Raw genomic sequence first — 21,856 nt, forward strand, 5'->3', positions numbered from 1 at the left:
GGATGATAAAGCTTAATATTTATAGTAGGTCCATTGCCTCTTATGTGCTTATCTCATGCCCAACCTCTCCTTTTTTTTTTGGTTGCCTGCCACGGTATCCAGAGCTTTGCCCTGACTAATCCGTTGGTCGACCCGGGTCGCACACCTGGCTGTGGTGGGTGAGTCTCCCAACAAGGGTAGCTGCATACGCCAGGTTTCGAACCCGAGACCTACTTAAGCGGAACCAAGCTGCTTACCACTTGGCCCAACCCCAGTTGGTCCCCAACCTCTCCTTGAGTACGTTGGAATGACTTGGAAAGAAAAAGTCTTTTCAACTTATCCATTCCATTGTTTGATATAGATCATTTAAGTGGGAAAACCTTTTCCTCCTAGAATATTTATTCCAACTTTTTTGTGGAATATTATTCCTCAGAAAATGTAGAGAACGCTCTTTCTACCTTCAGTCTAGCTAGGATACCAAAATAGCATGATGTCACTTTTATCCTTATATCTCCATATTTTAGGGCATTTGTAAATTCAATTAATATGTGAATGTAATTTTTCACAACAAATAATTTTCTTGCATTTAAAATAACTTTTCGTTTTTCACTAGGAAACAAATATTTTAAGACACTTAATTCTTGACTTTTGAACAATTGTGCAAGAATTTTTAATTAAAAATAAATTATAATTGTTTGACTTTATGTAATTATATTTGTTAGAAGATGCAAAACTTTAACATAAAAATCTAAATTTTAGAATGAATCAGGTATACAATTGAAGGATTTTGATATCAATCCTCAATTATTCTTGAATTAAAAAAATGACAAAATTTCATGTAAATTCATTATAGAACAAATTAAAAATATATTAATTGAATGAATACTGACAGTTTGCTGCTAACAAGAAGAATTTGAAAGAGAGACAATTAAATAAACATGCTAAAAACAACTATTTAATGTTAATAGACTGCTGATATTTGACTCAACACCCTGGAAATGCAGATATCTTTCTCCGACATTTCAACTTCTTAATATCGATTAAAAGATTGGACACTTTTACTTTCACACATAGGAAGTCATAAAAAGTGATGTTCTACTAAAGCTGCTTGTGCTTATTTCATTAATTTAATTGTGCTAAGGTACTTGACTTACCAAACCCTTCCAAATTAGACGTCGAGAATTGGTTGGTCGGTTCATGTACAACCCCTTAGATGATGACTGAAGTATAAAAGACTAGATAAATTAAACAAGCCAAGGGTGGAATACCGCAAAGAGAAAGTGCACCTAATAAAAAAGTGTTTTTGGTAACCGGTATACGTTTTGTTAAACCTCCCATAAGAACCGTATTGGTCTTAGGCTTTTTATCATTTTGGCGTTGAGCTACTTTTCTGCAGGACCATCCTTAGAGTATCGTCACCGCAGTAAAGTTTAACCACCAAGGTCGGGATGGATTGGTGTGGTTCCTTTGCGCCTAGGACATCAGAATATCGAACTTCAAACGAAGAAAGGTGTGAGGGAAAAGTATTATTAACTAATGATTATGAGGTCCCAATTTTTTAATGGGGGACATAAAGGCCTCTTAACTTCAGTCTCTTTGCCGAGTACGTAACTTACTTGAAAGATTAATGAAGGTTTTCTTTGGGCATTGCGATCGTAAATTGTTTATGGATCAGTATTTCCTATAGTACCATCAGCCTACAAATCTTGTTAAACTTATAATAATCTAAATTCATTCACGAAAGATTTTTCTCTGGTAATATTTGAAATCGTATTTTGGTACGTGCGTCATAAATCTAGACCTATTCATCTAAAGAAGTTTTATATCTTTTGATATATGTATCATAAATCCAAATCTATTCTGTCTGAAGAATTTTTATGATGTCAGTATAACATTACACTAATTCTTTTACACAAATCGGCATATGGATGTTTTAGAAAACCTCCTCTTAATACTTACTTAAATGATTTGCATTTCAATTTGCTAACCCCTTTAACTGTTGTTAGGGTATCAGGCCAATTATTTGAAAAGAAAAAGACCAACAATTTAATAGAAAACAATATCTAGCACGAACGATGAGCAACGCATAAGAATTAACGTGGTTCGGCTTAATCACCAAGCCTACGTCCACGGAAAGAAAAACTTATTCTTACAATGAGAGAAAAAAATACCATAAGATTATAATTTGATTCCCAAGTCCCAACTCTTGTATAACCCTCTCACCCACTAAGAACTCTCTCACTCCTTTCTTGTGTATCTTTATAGTATGTCAATCTACCTATTTATAGAGAACATTACTTGGCCAAAAAACCAAATAACAATTGGGATCCAATACTAATTCCTAAACTTATGCAGAATAGGAAATAACATCTATATCCTAAACCAAATAGAAGTTTCGTTGACTACTACTTCAAGTACCTAAATCTAATTAGGAAACTAGTTACTTCCCACACCAAATAGGAATCTTAACTAAAAGAAATTAAGTCAATTTCCTAACAACTGTAAATGATTAACCCACAAAGAATCCATTGCCGTCGTATTGGAATTGAAATTCAACCCCAAACCGATGGCTTTTCGAACCTCCAATAGGAATAGCATTGGCAAGGATTATTGTACACATAATATTTATATCTAGGTAGGCTTTCGTATACAAATCACTATGATGCTAACCTATGTACATATAAAATAAAGTTGAAAGATGAATTTTATAAAAGTTAAACACATTAAGGCACGGAAGACAAAGTCTAGGCCAGCATTTTCACTTTTAAAAAGGGTTTGTGGATATGAAGCAAAAACCTACCGTTAATTGATCCTTTCATCATTAGGAAAAGGTTTAATATATTGCCGGTTATCCAACCACCAAATAAAGAGATTGTTGAAGCAATAATATAATACTTAATCATGGCTGACTCTAAACTTCTGGAATTTGCTAGCGTTGATTAGTTATGCAGCCGAGATTAGTTTAAATAACTATATCAAACAAAACTTACGTTTGATTGACCAATCATGATTAGCAATTAAATAATGCTAATTTGTCATCTAACTTTTGAAAAGTATGAACTCTAATCGAGCATTCTAGCAATCTGCGGGGACCAAGCTTACTGTCCTCGATATCTTTAGACAAGGTTTTGTATATATTGCACACATAATTAATGTTTGAAACATATAATCATCCAACACGTAGTACATGGTATATTTATCAATTTGCATTTGGAAAGTGTGTGAAAAGTTCAGCCGTGAATTAATATTCAAATTTATCCATTTTTGTGTACAGCAATAGCTAACCCTTTCCCCTTTTTGACACTAGAGAGCTGTATAGCAGAAGTGAGGTTTACATGTTATAGTTGAATTTGGATTATTTGACCCTATATAGCTGTATAGCAGTAGTGATGTTTACAGGTTATAGTTGAATTTTCATTATGAAGGAAATGTTCTATGGGTATGCCCTTGAATTGTGTAAATTTTTGGGTTCAATCTTACTAATAATTGAGCTTACAAAACAAAAAAAATTGTTGAAATTTATTAGTTTAATTTTCAGAAATTGATCATATCCACACCAAAATCTTGAGAAATTAAAATGGGAAATATCGTGCTAGTGGATTTAGTGCAGGAATATGACATATGAACTGAAACCAAATGATAAAACTAATGCGAAAAAAACAAAAAAAGAAATGTACATTCATCTGAGTAACTCAACAAGAACAATTCTAAATAATAATATTAATAATAAATTTGAAGATAGTGCTCCACTTTATCAAGAAAACTTAGAGAAAATTGATTACGATTAAAAAGGCATTTACACAAGACTAAAGTCTCAGGTAACTTCGATGATCTTTCTTGATGAAGTTCGGGCAGACAAAGTTTGAGGGAACAAAATTTTCTGCTTTTGTTCAAAAGGAAAAAAGAAAAAGAAAAAGCCTTTGTCGTAGTTCTGATCATCATGAATAAGTTATTCAAATTTCTCCAGAGTTACCTGTTTACAATGAAATTATATTACATAATTAGTTGATTTTTAATATATCTTTTACATATAAAAAAGGTGAAACTATAGATTAAATAATTGTAAATTATATCACGACTTTTTATTGGTGAATTATCTCGGTGAATTTGTAAGATTTTTTCCAAATGTTTTTCTTATCTTTCATGTAAAGAGAAATCATATAACAGGAGCATCTACATAGCTCCATGGATTTCTCCTCTCCGATTCACTAACAAGGTAATATAACATGAGAAGAAGATCAAGTTTCCAAACCTTCTTATAGGAGAATTCTCTGGGAGGCCATACTAGGGAAGGTAGTAACCTCGTGGAGACAGATACTAAAACCGTGTGGTAAAATTTATGCAGAACAATTTGTTGAGGAAAAGAAAAGGAAAAAATGTGACGATATTATTAGGTATGACAACAGAGTGCAGCTCAAGTAATAAGATATTTCATGTGTGACTAGCAGATTACGAGTTCGAGTTATCAAGGAATAAGTGGAAAAGCAGTACTAATAGTCCTTTTGGAAAAAAAAAACAAATGTGTGTATGTGTGTGTATTTGAGTGTCAAGTGTAGAAACAGCCAAAAAAGAAAAATAACAAAAAACTGTCACTATTTGGTGAAGCTTTTGAGAAGCATAGGGTTGAGTTTGGTTTTGAGGGAAAAAAAAAAAATTTCTGTAGTACTGAATAGATTGGTCTCACACAAAAATGGTTTTCATTTTCTTTTGCTGGTATACATTTTTATAACTTTTTTATGGAAAAAGAAGTTGAGCAAGAAGGCTGATTTGGCCGACTGGATCCATAGTTTTGACTTTTGAGAGATTCCATTCGGCCATTTGTTGAACTAACAATAATATTATATATATATATATATATATATATATATATATGCATATATATACGAGACAAATTAAATCTTTAATAAAATAGATTCCATTCAGCACCAAAATCGTCTTCTGTTTCTTAATAAAGGTAAAGGTATGTCAAAATCATGGTCAGGGTTGGTATAAGAGTTTTAAATCACTTTTACAAAGATCATTCCACAACCTTCTGGGGAAAAAAAGACAAATATAGATCAAATTTTTTATTCAAATAAATTAAAGAAAATGACATGTGGAAACTGGTAATGAATCATAGAGAAAATCCTTTTTTTTTCCAGGAATTTTGTAATGGCTGCAAATGGTTTACACAAATCTCACTTTCTTTGGGTTGCCAAAAAAATAAAAGATTTAGGAAAAAAAAAAGTCAGATAAAATTACAGCATTTTCTCCGTTGACCCTAAATTCGTGATGTTGCTGTGCATGATACATTCTCTTCTTCGTAGTAGAGAAGATCACTCCAACAGGTATAAATACAAGCAATTCATTCCAAAAGAAACAAAGTGAAGGAAGCAACAAAAAATATTCTCGGAACAGGACAAGCAAAAGCTTAAAAAGGGAAATTCTTAATTACGAATGTTGTCCCCAATCCCAATTCTATTGCTTTCTTTAATTATATATAAATCCGTTTTACTTTTCAATCCATTAAAAGGATTACCACTATTTCACATATTCTTATTCTAAATTTCTACGTAGCATTTTCCTCAGAACTTAAGCAATATTTAAGTGTTATTTGGATTGCAGTTTTCTAAAAAAAATTTTACATTTTTCATGAAACATTTTCAAATTATATTTTTACTTCATATACATCAAGTCTTTATAATATATTTTTTTACAAAAATTCTAAAAAACAACACTCCAAACGGGATAAGTATGTCCTTGCAACAAGGTAAGATCATTCTGTATAGAGGTTTCTTATTCAGGAGAAAAGTTTTCTTTTTTATTTTTCCATTTTTCCTTTGACTAAATCCAAAAGTCCTGACCAACATGAAAAACCATCTATCCGTCCACGTTGCATGAAAGCGCAGGAAGGCAGAACGCGACTTCATACATGTTGCATCTAAAGTGGAAAACGTTTCCCAATTCCCACATCGTCTAGCTACTTAGCTGCTAAATTATTTATTATTTTCCAAAAATCAGTTAAGATGGCTGAGCCTGGTAACGTGGGCTTGTAACCAAGTGGGGTATTAAAGTGGCTGAATGGTGTGTTGAACATAGGCCCACCCTCTCAGGTCTTGGGCCGCCATCTCCTCACTCCCAAACCCTAGTCCACCACGGACTGGATAAGCACCTGGAATATCAAAACTTGAGTTTGCATTGGAGTCAAATGGGAGGGCTCCGGATCCCTGATCCTATAGGGAGACTTCCACCAAACAGCCACTTTTTGTTTTTAAAAAAAATTATTTTGGGACTCTTGGCAATTTTATTGAACTATATATTGTATACTTCGTACCTTATCATATCAAACATATTTTGTTTTTATATGGACCAAGTGTTTTTTATTTCTTGTTGCATGATAATATTTTTTATTGTAATTGGTTTTATTGTATTTCGTAACGTAGGCTGACTTGTTCTTTTTTTTTCTTTTTTGTTAAACTTTCAATTTTCTAGAGCTCACAAATTATGACACTTATTTCTAACAAGTAATAGGTGAGATCATGAAAGTTTCTTCTAATTTGTTACGATTGGAGTAGTACCAAAAAGGGGAAAGGAATAATTTACCAATAATGTTATGAATTTGAGACAAGCGACTTTGAATTTAAGTTGTTAAATACCTAAGTATGCTAGCAATTTCTTATGTTGAGAGCACAAGTGGCTTGTCTCAACTTCATTAGATGCAAAATATTAACTGTTGCTATAAGTTATCATTTCTCCTAGGGGTTCGGAAAATTGTGAATTGCTACATAATTTTATATCCATTGATAAATCACAAAGAAATTTCCTTTAAATGGGCATCAAATGCATAAAGGCAGCTCATGTATACCAAAATGCCATTTGCATATTAACTGAAGATTCATGTAATTTGCAATACATACCATTTGCTTAATTTCATGGGATAATTTAGAAATCTTCCTTGAGGTTTCCCCTAATCACATCTAGCATTCCCAAGTTTCTGAAATCGCACTTAGTATCTTTAGAATGACAATCTTTGTAACATGTCAACCCCTTTATGTAAAAATAGTATTAAAAAATATATTTAGGAGAGAGACTATAACATTTTTCCAATTTTGCCCTTTTTGCAAGTTGATTTTTGAAATTTAGAAGATAAAAATAAATAAAATTGATTCTTTTTTACCCTTTTCATATTTCTTATGCAAGAAAGTCAGAAAAAAGGAAAAAAATATTTTAGTTATATTATGTAAAAAAGAAAATAACAAAAATGGCATAACAATTGCACATTTAGGGCGTTATTTTCGTGCATATGCAACCAAAGTCTAGTTTTGAGATACTCAGACAATGTAAACATAGGAAATCTATCTTTTTTTTTAACTCCGATTTTCTCTTGTTATCTGGTTTAATCAGCAAAAGTGAGGAAAAATAGTCCAAAGTCATTCATTTGGTAAAGGAAAGGGCTGGGGTGCAATTGAAATCATGAAAAAAAAATGCATACTAAATGCACCAATAATGGCATTCAATTATCAAAAACAAAATTTCTAAAAAATTGGTTAACAAATGGTATTCAAATAAAAATAATATTTTCTTTCTCTCTAAAACTTTGGCATAGATCTTATAACAATAGTATGAATCAACAAAAATTATACAATTCTATGGTTATAGCACTTATACCTCTTCAACTTCCAAGGAAATATTGCGGTCCTATTTATTTTTAGGGAAAATGTGATTTTCATCTCCATTGTTTTGGGTGTGGGATAATTTCATCTCCAAAGTTTCAATCAAAACACATTTCATCCTCATAATTTTATAATTTCAACCAAATTCATCCCTAAAGTTTCATACAAACACATTTCATCCTCATAGTTCCATAAATTTGACTAATTGAGGACAATTGATGGAATGTCAAACAATTTGAATGAAATTCATCACTTGACCACAGCATGCTCGTTAATTGGATCAACAAAAACAGCAAGAATCATATTTTAATTCATTTTTTCCTTTTCCTTAAAAAACTAAGAAATTTTTAGCCACCATTACTCTCTTCTTAATCACAAACCGAACAAAAAGATCGAGAGGAAATGAAGTCGTTGAGAAGAAACAACCCCGCTATAGCCAATCAGAGAAAATTTTCAAACAATCCCATTGCAATCAATTGGAGAAAAAAATAATATGAAAGAAAGAACTGTTTGAATTGTCATTTTTTTGCAAAATTTTGTTTTGTTGCATCATATACATGGTTTTCAATTTGTATATCTATCATTCAATCTATTTTTTTTTATCTCATATATATCATATCATAGGTCTGAGAGATTGTGTTCGTTCATTTGTCGAACTAACAATTAATACAACACAAACTAAATCTTTAATTGATTGAAAAAATTCCAATTCAGCACCAAATTATAGTCTTCTTATATATATATATATATATATATAAAGTTACGCGTATCTGAATAATCATGGTCGGGTTTGAATAAAACTTTTAAGTGACTTTTATATCCTCTATCCACAACCTTTTGAAAAAAGTGCTACAACCTTTTCTTTACCTGGTACACATTTTTATAACGTTTTCATGGAAAAAGAAGTTCAGCAAGAAGGCTGATTTGGCCGACTGGATCTATAGTTTTTGACTTTGAGAGATTCCATTTGGCCATTTCAAAATTTTTATTCAAATATATTCAAGAAAAAGACACCTTTTTTTTCAGGAATTTTGTAATGGCTGCAAATGGTTTATACAAATCCCTCTTTCTTTGCGTTGCGGAAAAAAAAGATTTTAAAAAAAGTCAGATAAAATTACAGCATTTTCTACGTATTTGTAAGGAAGGCCACTTCAACATGTATAAATACAAACAATTCATTCCAAAAGGCAAAAAAAAATCTTTGAACGGGACATGCAAAAGCTTAAAAAGGGACAATCTTAATTTCGAATGTTGTCCCGAATCCCAATTCTATCACTTTCTTTAATTATATACAAATCCATTTTACTTTTCAATCCATTAAAAGGATTACCACTATTTTTCTTTTTTTTTCCCCTTTTTTTCCTTTGACTAGATCCAAAAGTCATGACCAACTTGAAAAATCAATCGTCTATCCATCCATGCTGCAAGAAGGCGCAGGAACTCAGAACGCGACCTCATGCGTGTTGCACGAGAGTCGAAAGAATATTATAGTATTTGCTAAAGTGAAAAACGTATCCCAATTCCCACATCGTCCAGCTGTTTAGCCGCTAAATTGTTTATTATGTCCCAAAAAGCATAAGAGACAGCTGAGCCCAGTAACGTGGGCTTGTTACCGAGTGGGGCATTAAAGTGGCTGACTGGTGTGTTGAAATTAGGCTCAAGCCATTGTCAGGTCTTGGGCCGCTCTCTCCTCACTTCCAAATCTCTAGTCCAGCACGGACTAGTTAAGCACCTGAAAATACCAAAGGTTGAGTTTGCATTGGAGTCATATGGGAGGGCTCCGGATCTCTGATCTTATAGGGAGACTTCCACCAAACAGCCACTTTTTGTTTTTTTTTTTTCGCTTTTGATTTTGGGCCTCTTGATTTCGGTTTTGTTGTATTTTGTTACATAGACCGACATGTTCTTTTCTTTTCTTTTTTGTTAAACTTTCAATTATTCTACGGCTCACAAATCATGACACATTTCTAACAAGTAAAGTGCTTTTTGTTTTAAATCTTAATAATAGTTTGCATCCATATGGTGATTGTTTAACATTCACCATATTGCATGGTGATTGTGACACTTTTAGATCAAATAGGTGAGATCATGAAAGTTTCTTCTAATTTGTTAAGATTGGAGTTGTACCAAAAAGGGGAAAGGAATAATTTACCAAAAATCTAATGAATTTGAGACAAGCAACTTTGAATTTAAGTTGTTAAATACCTAAGTATGCTAGCAATTTCTTATGTTGAGAGCACAAGTGGCAAAATTGTTCTCTTGATTGGGATTCAAACACGAGCTACACATTGATGTAGGGCAATCGGTTTTTAAAACTGCCGTTATAAGTTATCATTTCTCCTAGGGGCTCGAAAAATTGTGAATTGCTATATAATTTTATATCCATTGATAAATCACAAAGAAATTTCCTTTAAATGGGCATCAAATGCATAAAGGCAGCTCATGCACACCAAAATACCATTTGCATATTCACTGAAGATTCATGTAATTTGCAAGACATACCATCTGCTTAATTTCATGGGATAATTTAGAAATCTCCCTTGAGGTTTCCCCTAATCACATCCAGCACTCCCAAGTTTCTGAAATCACACTTAGTATCTTTAAAATGACAATCTTTGTAACATGTCAAACCCTTTATGTAAAAATAGTATTAAAAAATATATTTAGGAGAGAGACTATAACATTTTTCCAACTTTGCCCTTTTGCAAGTTGATTTTTGAAATTTAGAAGACAAAAATAAAAATAAATTGATTCTTTTTCCGCCCTTTTTATATTTCTTATGCAAGAAAAGTCAAGAAAAAGGCAAAAACATTTAAGTTAGATTATGTAAAAAGAAAATAACAAAAATGCTGTAAAATTGAGAACATTTTGGGCATTATTTTTGTGCATATGCAACCAAAGATGGGCATTGATGTACTCAAACAATCTAAACATAGAAAATCTATCCTTTTTTTTTGTTAACTCTGATTTTCTCTTGTTATGTAGTTTAATCGGGAAAAATTAGGCCAAAATCATTCATTTGGTGAAGGAAAAGGTTAGGGTGCAGTTGAAATCATGAAAAAAATGCATATCAAATGTACCTATAATGGTGTTTAATTATCAAAAACAAAACTTTTGGAAAATTGGTTAACAAACGGTATTCAGATAAAAATCTCTCTCTCTTTCTAAAACTTTGGCATACACCTTATAACAATCATATGAATCAACAAAAATTATACAATTCAGTGGTTATTGCACTCATACCGCTCAACTTCTAAGAAAATATTGTAATCCTATTTGTTTTTAATTTAATCTTCTAAAATTCAAAAATCAACTTGCAAAAGGGTAAATTTGGAAGAATATTATAGCGCATATCCTAAATACATTTTTAAATACTATTTTTACATAAAATGACTGACATGTTATAAAGGTTTTCATTCTATGGGTGCTAACTGATCAAAATTTGAGACAAGAAAACTTGAATTTAAGTAATTACATATTCAAGTATACTATTGATATTTGATGTTGAGAACACAAGTGGGAAAATTCTATACTCTTGGTTGGGATTCAAGCATGAGGCACACACTGATCTAGGTCAATAGATTTAAAGACTGTTTTTCTAAGTCCTTACAAAAATCTTATTAAGGGTTGGGGAATTGTTTTTATTTGTCTATTAATTCATAAAACACAAAGAAATTCTCTTTAATGGATATCAAAAGCATATAGGCAACCATTTTGCATATTAGCTAAAGAGTTGCATGATGTGCGACACGTATCATTTGTTTTAGGGCATAGTGTGAGAGATCAAGATGATTAGAACAAATTGGTAATTTTGAAGTGCCAAGTCACAATAATAGGTAGCTTTATGTTGCAAGCCTATCCAAAATACAAAGTTTAATGTAGAAAGTTTGGAATGAGGATTAGAAATAAGAATATTAAGGTTGAAAATTGAAACCTGTCCCAATGCGCAGAGAGTCTATTAAGTTGGTGAACCGCGTGAGAAAGGCGTGGGAAATTAGAAATGAAGACTCAGATCACCGAATGGCTTTGCCATATTACGCTGCCCACTGATAAGCCACTAAATTGCAGGGAAATGGGCCTCACAAGTTTCATTTCGCACAAATTGGGGTAAGTTAATAATTTATTCTTAATTTACACCAAATTACTCTTAATATACATTAAGTGATAATAATCAATTTAGATCAAATTGTACCTGATTTATATCAAATAATAACAAATTAAAATACATTAAATTGTATCTGATTTATATCAAATCGGAACTGATTTACATCGAAATCCTATTGATTTACACTAGATGTCAACTTGTACGAATATGTACGAAACATAAATTGTGAGACCCGAGATCAAGAGTTCAGGTATGTATCCATTTAAGGCGACAATTCATGTTAGAAGGAAATATTATTGATGTAAAATGACTTTTTAGAATGGTACATGAATTATCTTTTCATGTTAAAACTTCACACCTCGCAGAATTCCTATGAAATTCTCCTCCCGACTTTGTTTAAGTAATTCGTAATGAACAATTTCCAACAATTTAATTAATAATATTTCCTTTTATCCCAAAAAAAAAAGCCCCTGAAATTCATCAATGATATCATGTAACCGGTTCTTCTTCTTCTTTTTTTTCTTTTTTAAAAAAAAACCGGTTCATCAAATTGAAATCAATTGGAACTCCAATTGCAAGCTCCTACACGGATAAGATTTCATCGTCACATTGACTTTGTTCTTGACAAGAGTCAAGACAATGGAAACCGCGCCGACACGCCGTCATTGTTTGGTCAAGAACGCATAGGTGGCTTGCAGTTGTATAAACTTTGCTTACTTTACGCTTTCACGGACACACGACGTAGACATTATCGACAATCAAGCAATTCCTCCATTATTAAGGAAAAGGAAATTCAATACAATCTCTTACACGTTATGGGATCAAGTGATAATGATCCTATCGGGGGATTGGGCGACTATTGTTCGACTCCCGGGGTTAATGTGTTTCAGGAAATTGGGTCTCTCCTCTGAATCGGAGGGGAGTAGTCGAGTCGAAAGTCTGGATACCTTTTGTGTCGAAAAAATACTAATAATAATAACCCTCATACTTACCATCTCTTTCATGTTATCACCTAATCCAATTCAACCTTCCCCCTTTTCTATAGTGGTCGTTAACAATTAATAAATATGCATTTTATTGAAAATTATTTTCTAAAAGCAATATTTTGCAAAATCGTATTCCCGTTTCCATCGATATAACCCCTGATTTCCGTCGATATAATCCATGAGAATTACTGCCACATGTCATTAATTTCTTTTCGTTTTAGGGCCTCAATTTTATTGTAATCAAATAGTATCATGTTGTTACCTTAAAAATATTCATTTATCATGGAAACTAATAAACACGATTATTTTTCAATAGCAAACTCAGATCAAAATACATAAAATATCCGTATTTGAAATTGCCTACGATCTATTTTATAAATAAAATGGAAATGGGAAGTACTAAAATTCGTTGCTCAAGATTTGTTAAATGTGAAAATTACTCTAACCCCCTAGTTAAAACTTAAAAGTATGCAAAGTCAGCCCAAATCACAAGGAAAACAAGACAAAAAAAAAGAGACAATTTAATGACATCAAAGGGAAAATTTTCGGCATTTTCTATATTCCTTAATGGCCCTTTTCTTGATTTTCTTTAATCACATGAAAAGACATAACTATCATCTTTTATAATTGTAATTACAATCATCCGATTTTTCTCTTATACGGTAAATGAGATGAAATGTAACTCATAATCTGTTCGAGAAATTCTACAATATCCTCACCTTCCACGCCATTAGTCAAATACTACCACCATTTTTTTGGATGTATTTATCTGATAGCCTATCATTTCATATGATTAAGCATAAAAGGTCAAAATTGGATGTAAAAAACAAAAATTTGGGAGTTGATCAACATTCCCATAAGAACACACGAAAAAGTCACGTGTTAGAATTGGTTTTAACATTTCTTGCCAGGATCCAACTACCCAAAATTAAGGTCCCACTGTCCCAGGAGTTCTCCACTACAGACACACGTCATGGTGAATTAATGATCACTCCACCAACCGGCTCCTACTACTCTTCATCCTCCATCAACCATCATTGATTCAGGACACAAGAAATTCCTAGCTGGAAAGAAAGCAGAAGACCAAGAATTGTACGGAGTTCTCCATTAAACTGCGGGGAAATGGGGCCTCACAAGTTTCATTGAGTTAATAATTTACTCTCAATTTACATTAAATTGCTCTTAATATACACTAAGTGATAATATCAATATATATCAAATTATATCTGATTTATGCCAAATAATAACAAATTAAAATACACTGAACTGTATCTGATTTTTATCAAATCGAACCTGATTTACACTGAAATCCTATTGATTTACACCAGATGCCAACTTGCGTGAATATGTACGAAATACAAATTGTGAAACCCCAAATCAAGAGTTGAGGTATGTATCCATTTAAGGTGACCATCCATGCTAGAAGGAAATATTATTGATGTAAAATGACTTTTTAGAATGACACGTGAATTAACTTTTAATGTTAAATCTTCACACCTTGTAGAATTCTCATGGAATTCCCCACCCGACTTTGTTTAAATAATTCGTATTGAATGATTTTCAACAATTTAGTTAATAATATCGCTTTTTATCCCAAAAAAAAAAAGCCCCCTGAATTTCATCAATGTTGTCATATAACCGGCTCATCAAATTGAACTCAAATGGAACTTCAACTGCAAGCTCCTACATGATACGATTTCATCGTCACGTTGACTTTGTTCTTGACAAGAGTCAAGACAATCGAAAGCGCGCCAACACGTCGTCATCGTTTGGCCAAGAACTCGTAGGTGGCTTGCAGTTGTATATACTTTGCTTACTTTACGCTTTCACAAACACACGACATAGACATCATCGACAATCAAGCAATTCCTCCATTATTAAGGAAAAGGAAATTCAATACAATCTCTTACATGTTACGAGGTCAAGTGATAAGAGCCCTCGTATTTATAATATCTTTCACGTTATCACCTAATCCAATTTAACCTTTTTTTTTTTTTTTTATAGTTGTCATTGCAATTAATAAATATGCATTTTACTCAAAAGTATCTTCTAAAGGAAATATTTTGCAAAATCATATTCCAGTTTCCTTGGATATAACCCATGATTTCCATCGATATAATCCATGATGATTACCTACCGCCACATGCCATTAATTGCTTTTCGTTTTAGGGCCTCAATTTTATTGTAATCAAATAGTATCATGTTGTTACCTTAAAAATATTCATTTATCATGGAAACTAATAAACACGATTATTTTTCAATAGCAAACTCAGATCAAAATGCATAAAATATGCGTATTTGAAATTGTCTACGATCTATTTTATAAATAAAATAGAAATGGGAAATACTAAAACTCATTGCTCAAGATTTGTTAAATGTGAAAATTACTCTAACCCCCTAGTTAAAAGTGTGCAAAGTCAGCCCAAATCAAAAGGAAAACAAGACAAAAAAACAAAGAAGACAATTTAATGAAATCAAAGGGAAAATTTTCGGCATTGTCTATATTCGTTAATGGCACTTTTCTTGATTTCTTTAATCACATGAAAAACACATAGTTATCATCGTTTATATTTTGGGATGTTTTCAGAAAATATTTTAAAATATTTAAGAGTAGAAAAGTTTCTAAAATATATTTTGAAATATTTTTTAAAATTTTAAACTAATTTTTAAATTACCTTTTAGAGCACTTTTAAAATTTTTTTATTATATTTAAAAAATTAATTTTTGAAAAACACTCCCATCCAAACAGTGCCACTTATACGGTAAATGAGATGAAATGTAGCTCTTAATCTGTTCGAGAAATTCTACAATATCCTTACCTTCCATGCCATTAGTCAAATACCATTGTTTGAATGTATTTATCTGATAGCTATCATTTCATATGATTAAGCATAAAAGGTCAAATTTGGATGTAATAAACAAATTTGGGAGTTGATCAACATTCGCATAAGAACACACGAAGATGTCATGTTAGAATTGGTTTTAACATTACTTGCCAGTGTCCAACAACCCACAAATAAGGTCCCACTGTCCCAGGTGTTCTCCACTAGAGACACACGTCATGGTGAATTGGTGATCAATCCACCAACCCGCTCCTACAACTCTTCGTCCTCCATCAACCATCATTGATTCAGGACACAAGAAATTCCTAGCTGGAAAGAAAGCAGAAAGACCAAGAATTGTACGGAGTGATTTTCGAAGATGTCAACATTGACTGTTCCTCCAACGTTAACTACACCCCGTGATGATGCCATACATCTACACAAAGCTTTCAAGGGTAAAACAAGAACAGATAATCACCAACCCTTTTTTTTTGTACTTTTCTTGTGATTCTGTTATTTTCTTTGTTTCTGGGGCTTTTTCTTTGTGGGTTCTTGATTTTGAGTTGTAAATTGCTGGAAAGTTTGAATTTTTGCATGGTCGATTTTTCCATTTTGCTGGGTCACAGAAAGATAGAACGCCGAGTCTTCTTTTTTTTTTTTTTTGGCGTTCCTGATGTGGAAAATGTTGAGTTCTTGTTACTTTTACCTTGAATTAGAACTTTCATTTTTTTTTTTCATTTTGGCCTTTTCGTCATTTGAATTTGCTTGATTTTTCTTTTGCTTTTTCCTGACAGGTTGTATGCTTAGAAGGCTTTGCCTTAGGTAGTACCTTATTTAGAGGCTAAGAGTATCTTGGTAGAATTAAGGATGGAGTTCTCACCCAGGTAGAGAAACTAATTGTATGAGTTCAAGAGAAATGAAAAGCGGGGTTGAACTTTTGGTTCATGAACAGGGGGAAATAGAAAGAAAAAGAAGGATAAAGAAATTAAGGAGAGTCATTTTTTTTCCCTGTAAAGAATTAAGGTTTATGGGATTTCCATGATCTTGCATGCTTGTTCTGCAGATGTTCTCTGGTTTAAGGAAACTGGAGAAATTTTTTTAATGCATTTTAACCATGCAAGTTTTCCACAGTTGATGGTAAGAAAGTAATCAGAGCTATAGGATATTTGGGTAGTTTCACAAATTTGCTACAAGCAGACTTGTTAAAAGTGGATGTACAAACTATCTGGGACTTTCAAAGGATGCAGATTATCATCATTCTGGTATATGCCTGACTCGAGATAGTCCACATTGCAAATTTGTGGCCTTCCGCTGTATTTGAAAATAGGGGTCCAAAGACAGGAGATTTTTTGAGCTGCACATATGTGCTGTAGCGAACGTGTTCATGTTAGATATTCTTTTGACTCGGGATGAGATCTGCAAGTTCTTGACGTGCAATGTTTGCATTGTAGTGGCATGCTGTCCAAAGACAGGAGATTTTTTGAGCTGGACATATGTGCTGTAGCGAACATGTTCATGTTAGATAATCTTTTGACTCGGGATGAGATCTGCAAGTTCTTGATGTGCAATGTTTGCGTTGTAGTGGCATGCTCAATATCTTCATGTTAGACTTCGTCTATACAAAAAAAGGTTGATAGCTTTCATGGTTGTAAATAGAATTAAACAATAAGAAATTCAAATTTGTCAATCCAGTGGGAGATTTGAAATTGTTGATAGCACAGAAAATTCAAACAAGAAATATGAAGTGTTTGGTTACAAGTTATAATCTGATTAATAACTTGAGTTTATACTCTGTGTTGGGCATTCATAGTTGAGAAACTTCTAGAACAAATTCTTTTCTAGTTGGAATGACAGATTAGCTGTTCTTGGGTGGTGTTAAACTGAACTTTTGACATTTTGATAGCATGCTTTTGAAAGGAGAGTAAGAAGAGAGGGGCAATGTATCTTCCTAAGATTGGACAAACCTGAAATTTACTGATGGTTCAGAAAACACTATGTTCTGCTGATTCTTTTATGTATTCATATCTAGTTAAATGGCTTTGTACAATCTGTAGGACAGCTTTCTCCTGCTTGATTTGAAAGGGAAACGTATGATTAACAAAAATCTCATAGGCTTAGCTTCTTACTCTGTCTTTTTTACTCTATAGTTTATAAGCTTGAGCTGGCACAACTTAGTATTGTCAGACTAAGATCTGTTCGTTGCGTCAAACTATTTTGACATTGCTTTCCTTGTTTGGGTTCAAAGTTACCTTTTCTAACATTATGCATTTGAACAATGTTATACTGACATGCAGCATGAGATGTTGATAAAACTTCTACTTATTCAGTAGTTGTATTCTTCAATTTCCAACTAGAAGCATTTGTGAAAGATTTTACATTCATTTCTTTCTGATAGGGTGTTTTTAGCTCTTGCTGGATGCTTCCTGTGCATTAGATTGTTTTCCTCTGTTTCAAGTACTAATAGGATTTAGGAGAGATGTAAAAGAAGAGTTGAAATTAAACTACTAGATTAAAGAGAAAGTGTGAAAAATGTTGGATTACTTTGCGTGATACCTAAATCTTGAAGGGAAAGTAGGAACCAGTTAAGGTAACTAACGCTTTTTGGGGAAAAAGAAGTTGGTTGAGAAAAGGAACTGATACTATTTTATTTGCAAATTCCCATTTGAGTAATGTAAAACATTTGATTGCTGCTTACTACATATAATGCCTAAAGGTGGACTTGGGGTAATGTCATTTGTTGTGTTTAAAAGTAGTAGTTATGTGTCACTAAGCTGACTACTCTCCCAACCCTAGATCACTAATTAGGGGGGGGGGGGGGGTCTTAACAAAACATGCTCATGGAGTGTGTATTAAGCACTGTTGAAAGGGAAAATAAGAAATGTGAGGTAGGATATATGAAGTATTAGATATTACAATTCTGTTATTGCAAATTGTAATATCATTCAGACTAAGGTAAAAGAAGTCAAGTCTTCTTGAGGATCAAGGAGATACTTTTTGTAAGAGTGCAAATGTTTGAATTCAGTTATTGCTTTTGATCAATAAGATTTGATCCACTACTCTTGTTCTGGTTGATGTCTTTGAACATACAAAACTTCTTATACCATGTCCAAGATGATAGAGCACTGCATATTCTGGTCTATGTCAAATTTGCAATCAATCACGAGGGCTTTTTTTGTTTGTCCAGGATTTGGATGTGATACTGCTGCAGTTGTCAATATTCTTGCCCATCGAGATGCAACACAACGTTCTCTAATTCAAAATGAGTATAGAAGCATGTATCATGAAGCGCTTAGCAAACGGGTGTCTTCAGAGCTTAGTGGTGATGTCAAGGTAGTAAAATATAGTATCTTTGCATTTTCTTTATGTTCTGGAAACTTTTCTAGTTGATTGTATGTACCAATATTACATTTTTATACTTTAAATAACTGTCAAAGTAACAAAAAAATGACTTGAATAAAAGCTCAGCATCCTGCAGAAAGAAAGCAAGATCAATGTGGGAAATATTTGTTTTTTGAATTTGCATTCTTTAAATTACTGACAATGTATTTTGGGTACTTGCTTCAGCGGGCAGTCCTACTGTGGCTGCATGACCCTGCAGGAAGGGATGCTACCGTAGTAAGACAGGCTCTGCACAGTGAATTGGATCTGAAAGCTGCCACTGAAGTAATATGCTCCCGTACTTCAACCCAGATTCAGCACTTCAAACAAGTTTATCACTCACTATTTGGTAGTTATCTGGAACATGATATCGAATTTCAAGCAACTGGAGAGCACAAAAAGGTTCTCTCTCTCTCTCTCTCTCTCTCAGAGCTGGAGATGAAAAAACTATGGTTGTGGCAATTTTCTTGTAGTTCTATTTAAAGCTTCAATTGCTTTTCATTGGAATACATCAATGTGAATCTGGAGGTATTAGAATCATTGGTTTTTTAATGCCTGTACATGGGAACCTGTGGACTGAACCTGTTGCTTTTCACTATAATTTTTTCATTTTTCTTTACGTAAAAGCCTTATATTACCTTCTCTGATGTAAAATTTGTCAGCATACATTTTGTACTTTCTTGTGGCATTGGTGTCTTATACTCTTCTGCTATTGATTTTGGTGTCCTAGTACTACGTGGCTTCTATTGCTAGTTAGTAGTCTACCTAAAGAAGTAATTCATCGATCTGTTAATATATAGTCCGAAAGAATCTATTGACCTTCTTGATATGTATAGCTTTCTAGCATTGAATCAGTGAAGAGGCCATGAGGTCGATTTCTCTATGCAACTTGGTAAATTTGAATTGAAATTCTGCCAAAGCAAACTTCTTTGTTAGTTCTATAATGTTTCATTAGCAGCAAGTCAAAGAACTCTTTAATTAACCATCATTCTTCAATTATACTCTAATTTTCTAAGCCATATATTTTAACATAAAATGCTACAGAAGAGGTTGTTTTAATCAAATTCTGAGACACTTTCTTGATTTACTGGCTTCGTGTAGCTTCTACTTGCATATGCAAGTACACCACGCTATGAAGGCCCAGAAATAGACAGAGCAATGGTTGAACATGATGCTAAAGCTCTCTATAAAGCTGGGGAGAAGAAGTTGGGAACTGATGAGAAGACTTTCATTCGCATTTTCAGTGAAAGAAGCAGGGCTCATTTGGCTGCTGTTGATTCTGCTTACCATAGCATGTATGGAAACTCACTTAAAAAGGTAAATTTTCCCATTCTTGTCTTCTCTCAGTTCAGCTTCCCTATAACCTTAGTGTCTTAAGTATGAGACGTTTTGCAGGCAGTGAAAAGCGAAACATCTGGGCTCTTTGAGTTTGGCCTCGTGACTATCTTACAATGTGCACAAAACCCAGCTAAGTATTTTGCAAAGGTATTATCTCACTATCCTTAAACCAGAAACACTGGACTTTACATGTAAATCTGTGAATCAATTAAGTTGTGTTGTGCTCTCTTATGAGTCCATTTTCCTTTTCTGTTTTTGATCTCCCGAGATTATCTTTCTGTGCCATCTATGTGAAATTCTTCTGATTCTTTGTTGTCTTCTGTTACAAGATTTATCTTATGCAGGGTCCTACATTCTTGTAATCTGCTTGAAATTTCCTTCAATATCAAATATTTACTTTCTTTATGCAAAAAATTTATGTTGCCATGATATGGTATTCAAGTACAGCATTTGATGTTTTCTAGTATTTCACAAGCCTATAGGGATTCCGTGGTTTCCATTTTCTCCAGCTGAACATGTTCATAGTTGTACTGTAGAAGTTACCACTCTTTCACTCTTTAAATTTAATACTCTCCAGGTGCTGCGCAAAGCAATGAAGGGCTTAGGAACTAATGATACAACACTTATTCGCGTGATAGTGACAAGGACTGAAATTGACATGCAGTACATCAAAGCAGAATACCGAAGGAAACATGGGAAAAGTCTGAATGATGCTGTTCATTCCGAGACCTCAGGTCATTATAGGACTTTCCTGCTTTCACTTCTGGGACCAAATCACTGATAGAGAAGGCATATATTGGTGCAGTATCAGCTACACAGTCAATTCCAGAATATGGAGTATGGTGTGGATTGTGTAGATATGAGTTGCTGTGGTAGAATATTAAACTCTGTAGGAATTGCTGATTGTTAATCTCTCCTGTCTTCCCTCCCTGTATCATTCACCCTCCTTAGGTCCAGAATGGCATCTGCTGTTAAGGATTTTTAGTAGTTTTCTTTAGATTGCATTTACTGTTCATCTGACATTGTCAACTGGTTTTTGTGCACAATTTGTGTTGTTTCAAGGCCCTTGTTCTTCTGTTTTTGGGTTGTATCTGTATGTTTGTTTTGAGTCTTTGCATCAGTGATATGCCTGGTGGGATATGTCAAAATCCATCAGGAAACCTAATTTTCAAAGCTTTTACCATCTGTAACCAAAAACAAAGACCTCCATTGTGTGATGAAGAAAATTTTCATTGAATCTCACCTAGATTATATATATATATTCTCTTTCATTTTTCTTTACCCTAATAACTTTTTCTGTAATAAGCTCCCTTTTTGTCAAATTAGTTCCAACTAATTGAAAGAAAGACATAAACCTAAGGACAATGAGGTCGCTGGTCAAGCACAATAATTTTCCAATGCAATATATTGCTAGAAAATATACGTTAACTATATGAAAATAGTGGATTAATGATACCTCAAATTAATATTTTAAATTTGATTTAAATCAATATGAGTTGAGCGATCAATGTTCATTTTAAGGGTAGCTAGTAAAGAGGTAAGAGAAAGAGAATGATCCAATGAATGAATATAACTTAACTTGAAGGTTTGATTCGA

At 33.1% G+C, this 21,856-nt stretch overlaps 1 protein-coding gene across 1 annotated transcript; it reads left to right on the forward strand.

Moving 5' to 3' along the window:
• Nucleotides 1-15,780: 15,780 nt before the first annotated feature.
• On the forward strand, nucleotides 15,781-21,350 carry LOC113751592 (annexin D5). Its single transcript, XM_027295645.1, has 6 exons — nucleotides 15,781-15,999; nucleotides 18,729-18,874; nucleotides 19,109-19,324; nucleotides 20,024-20,239; nucleotides 20,318-20,407; nucleotides 20,838-21,350. Exons 1-6 carry the CDS (start codon nucleotides 15,924-15,926, stop codon nucleotides 21,039-21,041), a joined length of 948 nt encoding a protein of 315 aa, XP_027151446.1. The 5' UTR covers nucleotides 15,781-15,923; the 3' UTR covers nucleotides 21,042-21,350.
• The last annotated feature ends 506 nt before the right edge of the window (nucleotides 21,351-21,856 follow it).

Source organism: Coffea eugenioides, chromosome 11 (genome assembly GCF_003713205.1).
Source record: "Coffea eugenioides isolate CCC68of chromosome 11, Ceug_1.0, whole genome shotgun sequence".
Taxonomy (NCBI): Eukaryota; Viridiplantae; Streptophyta; class Magnoliopsida; order Gentianales; family Rubiaceae; genus Coffea; species Coffea eugenioides.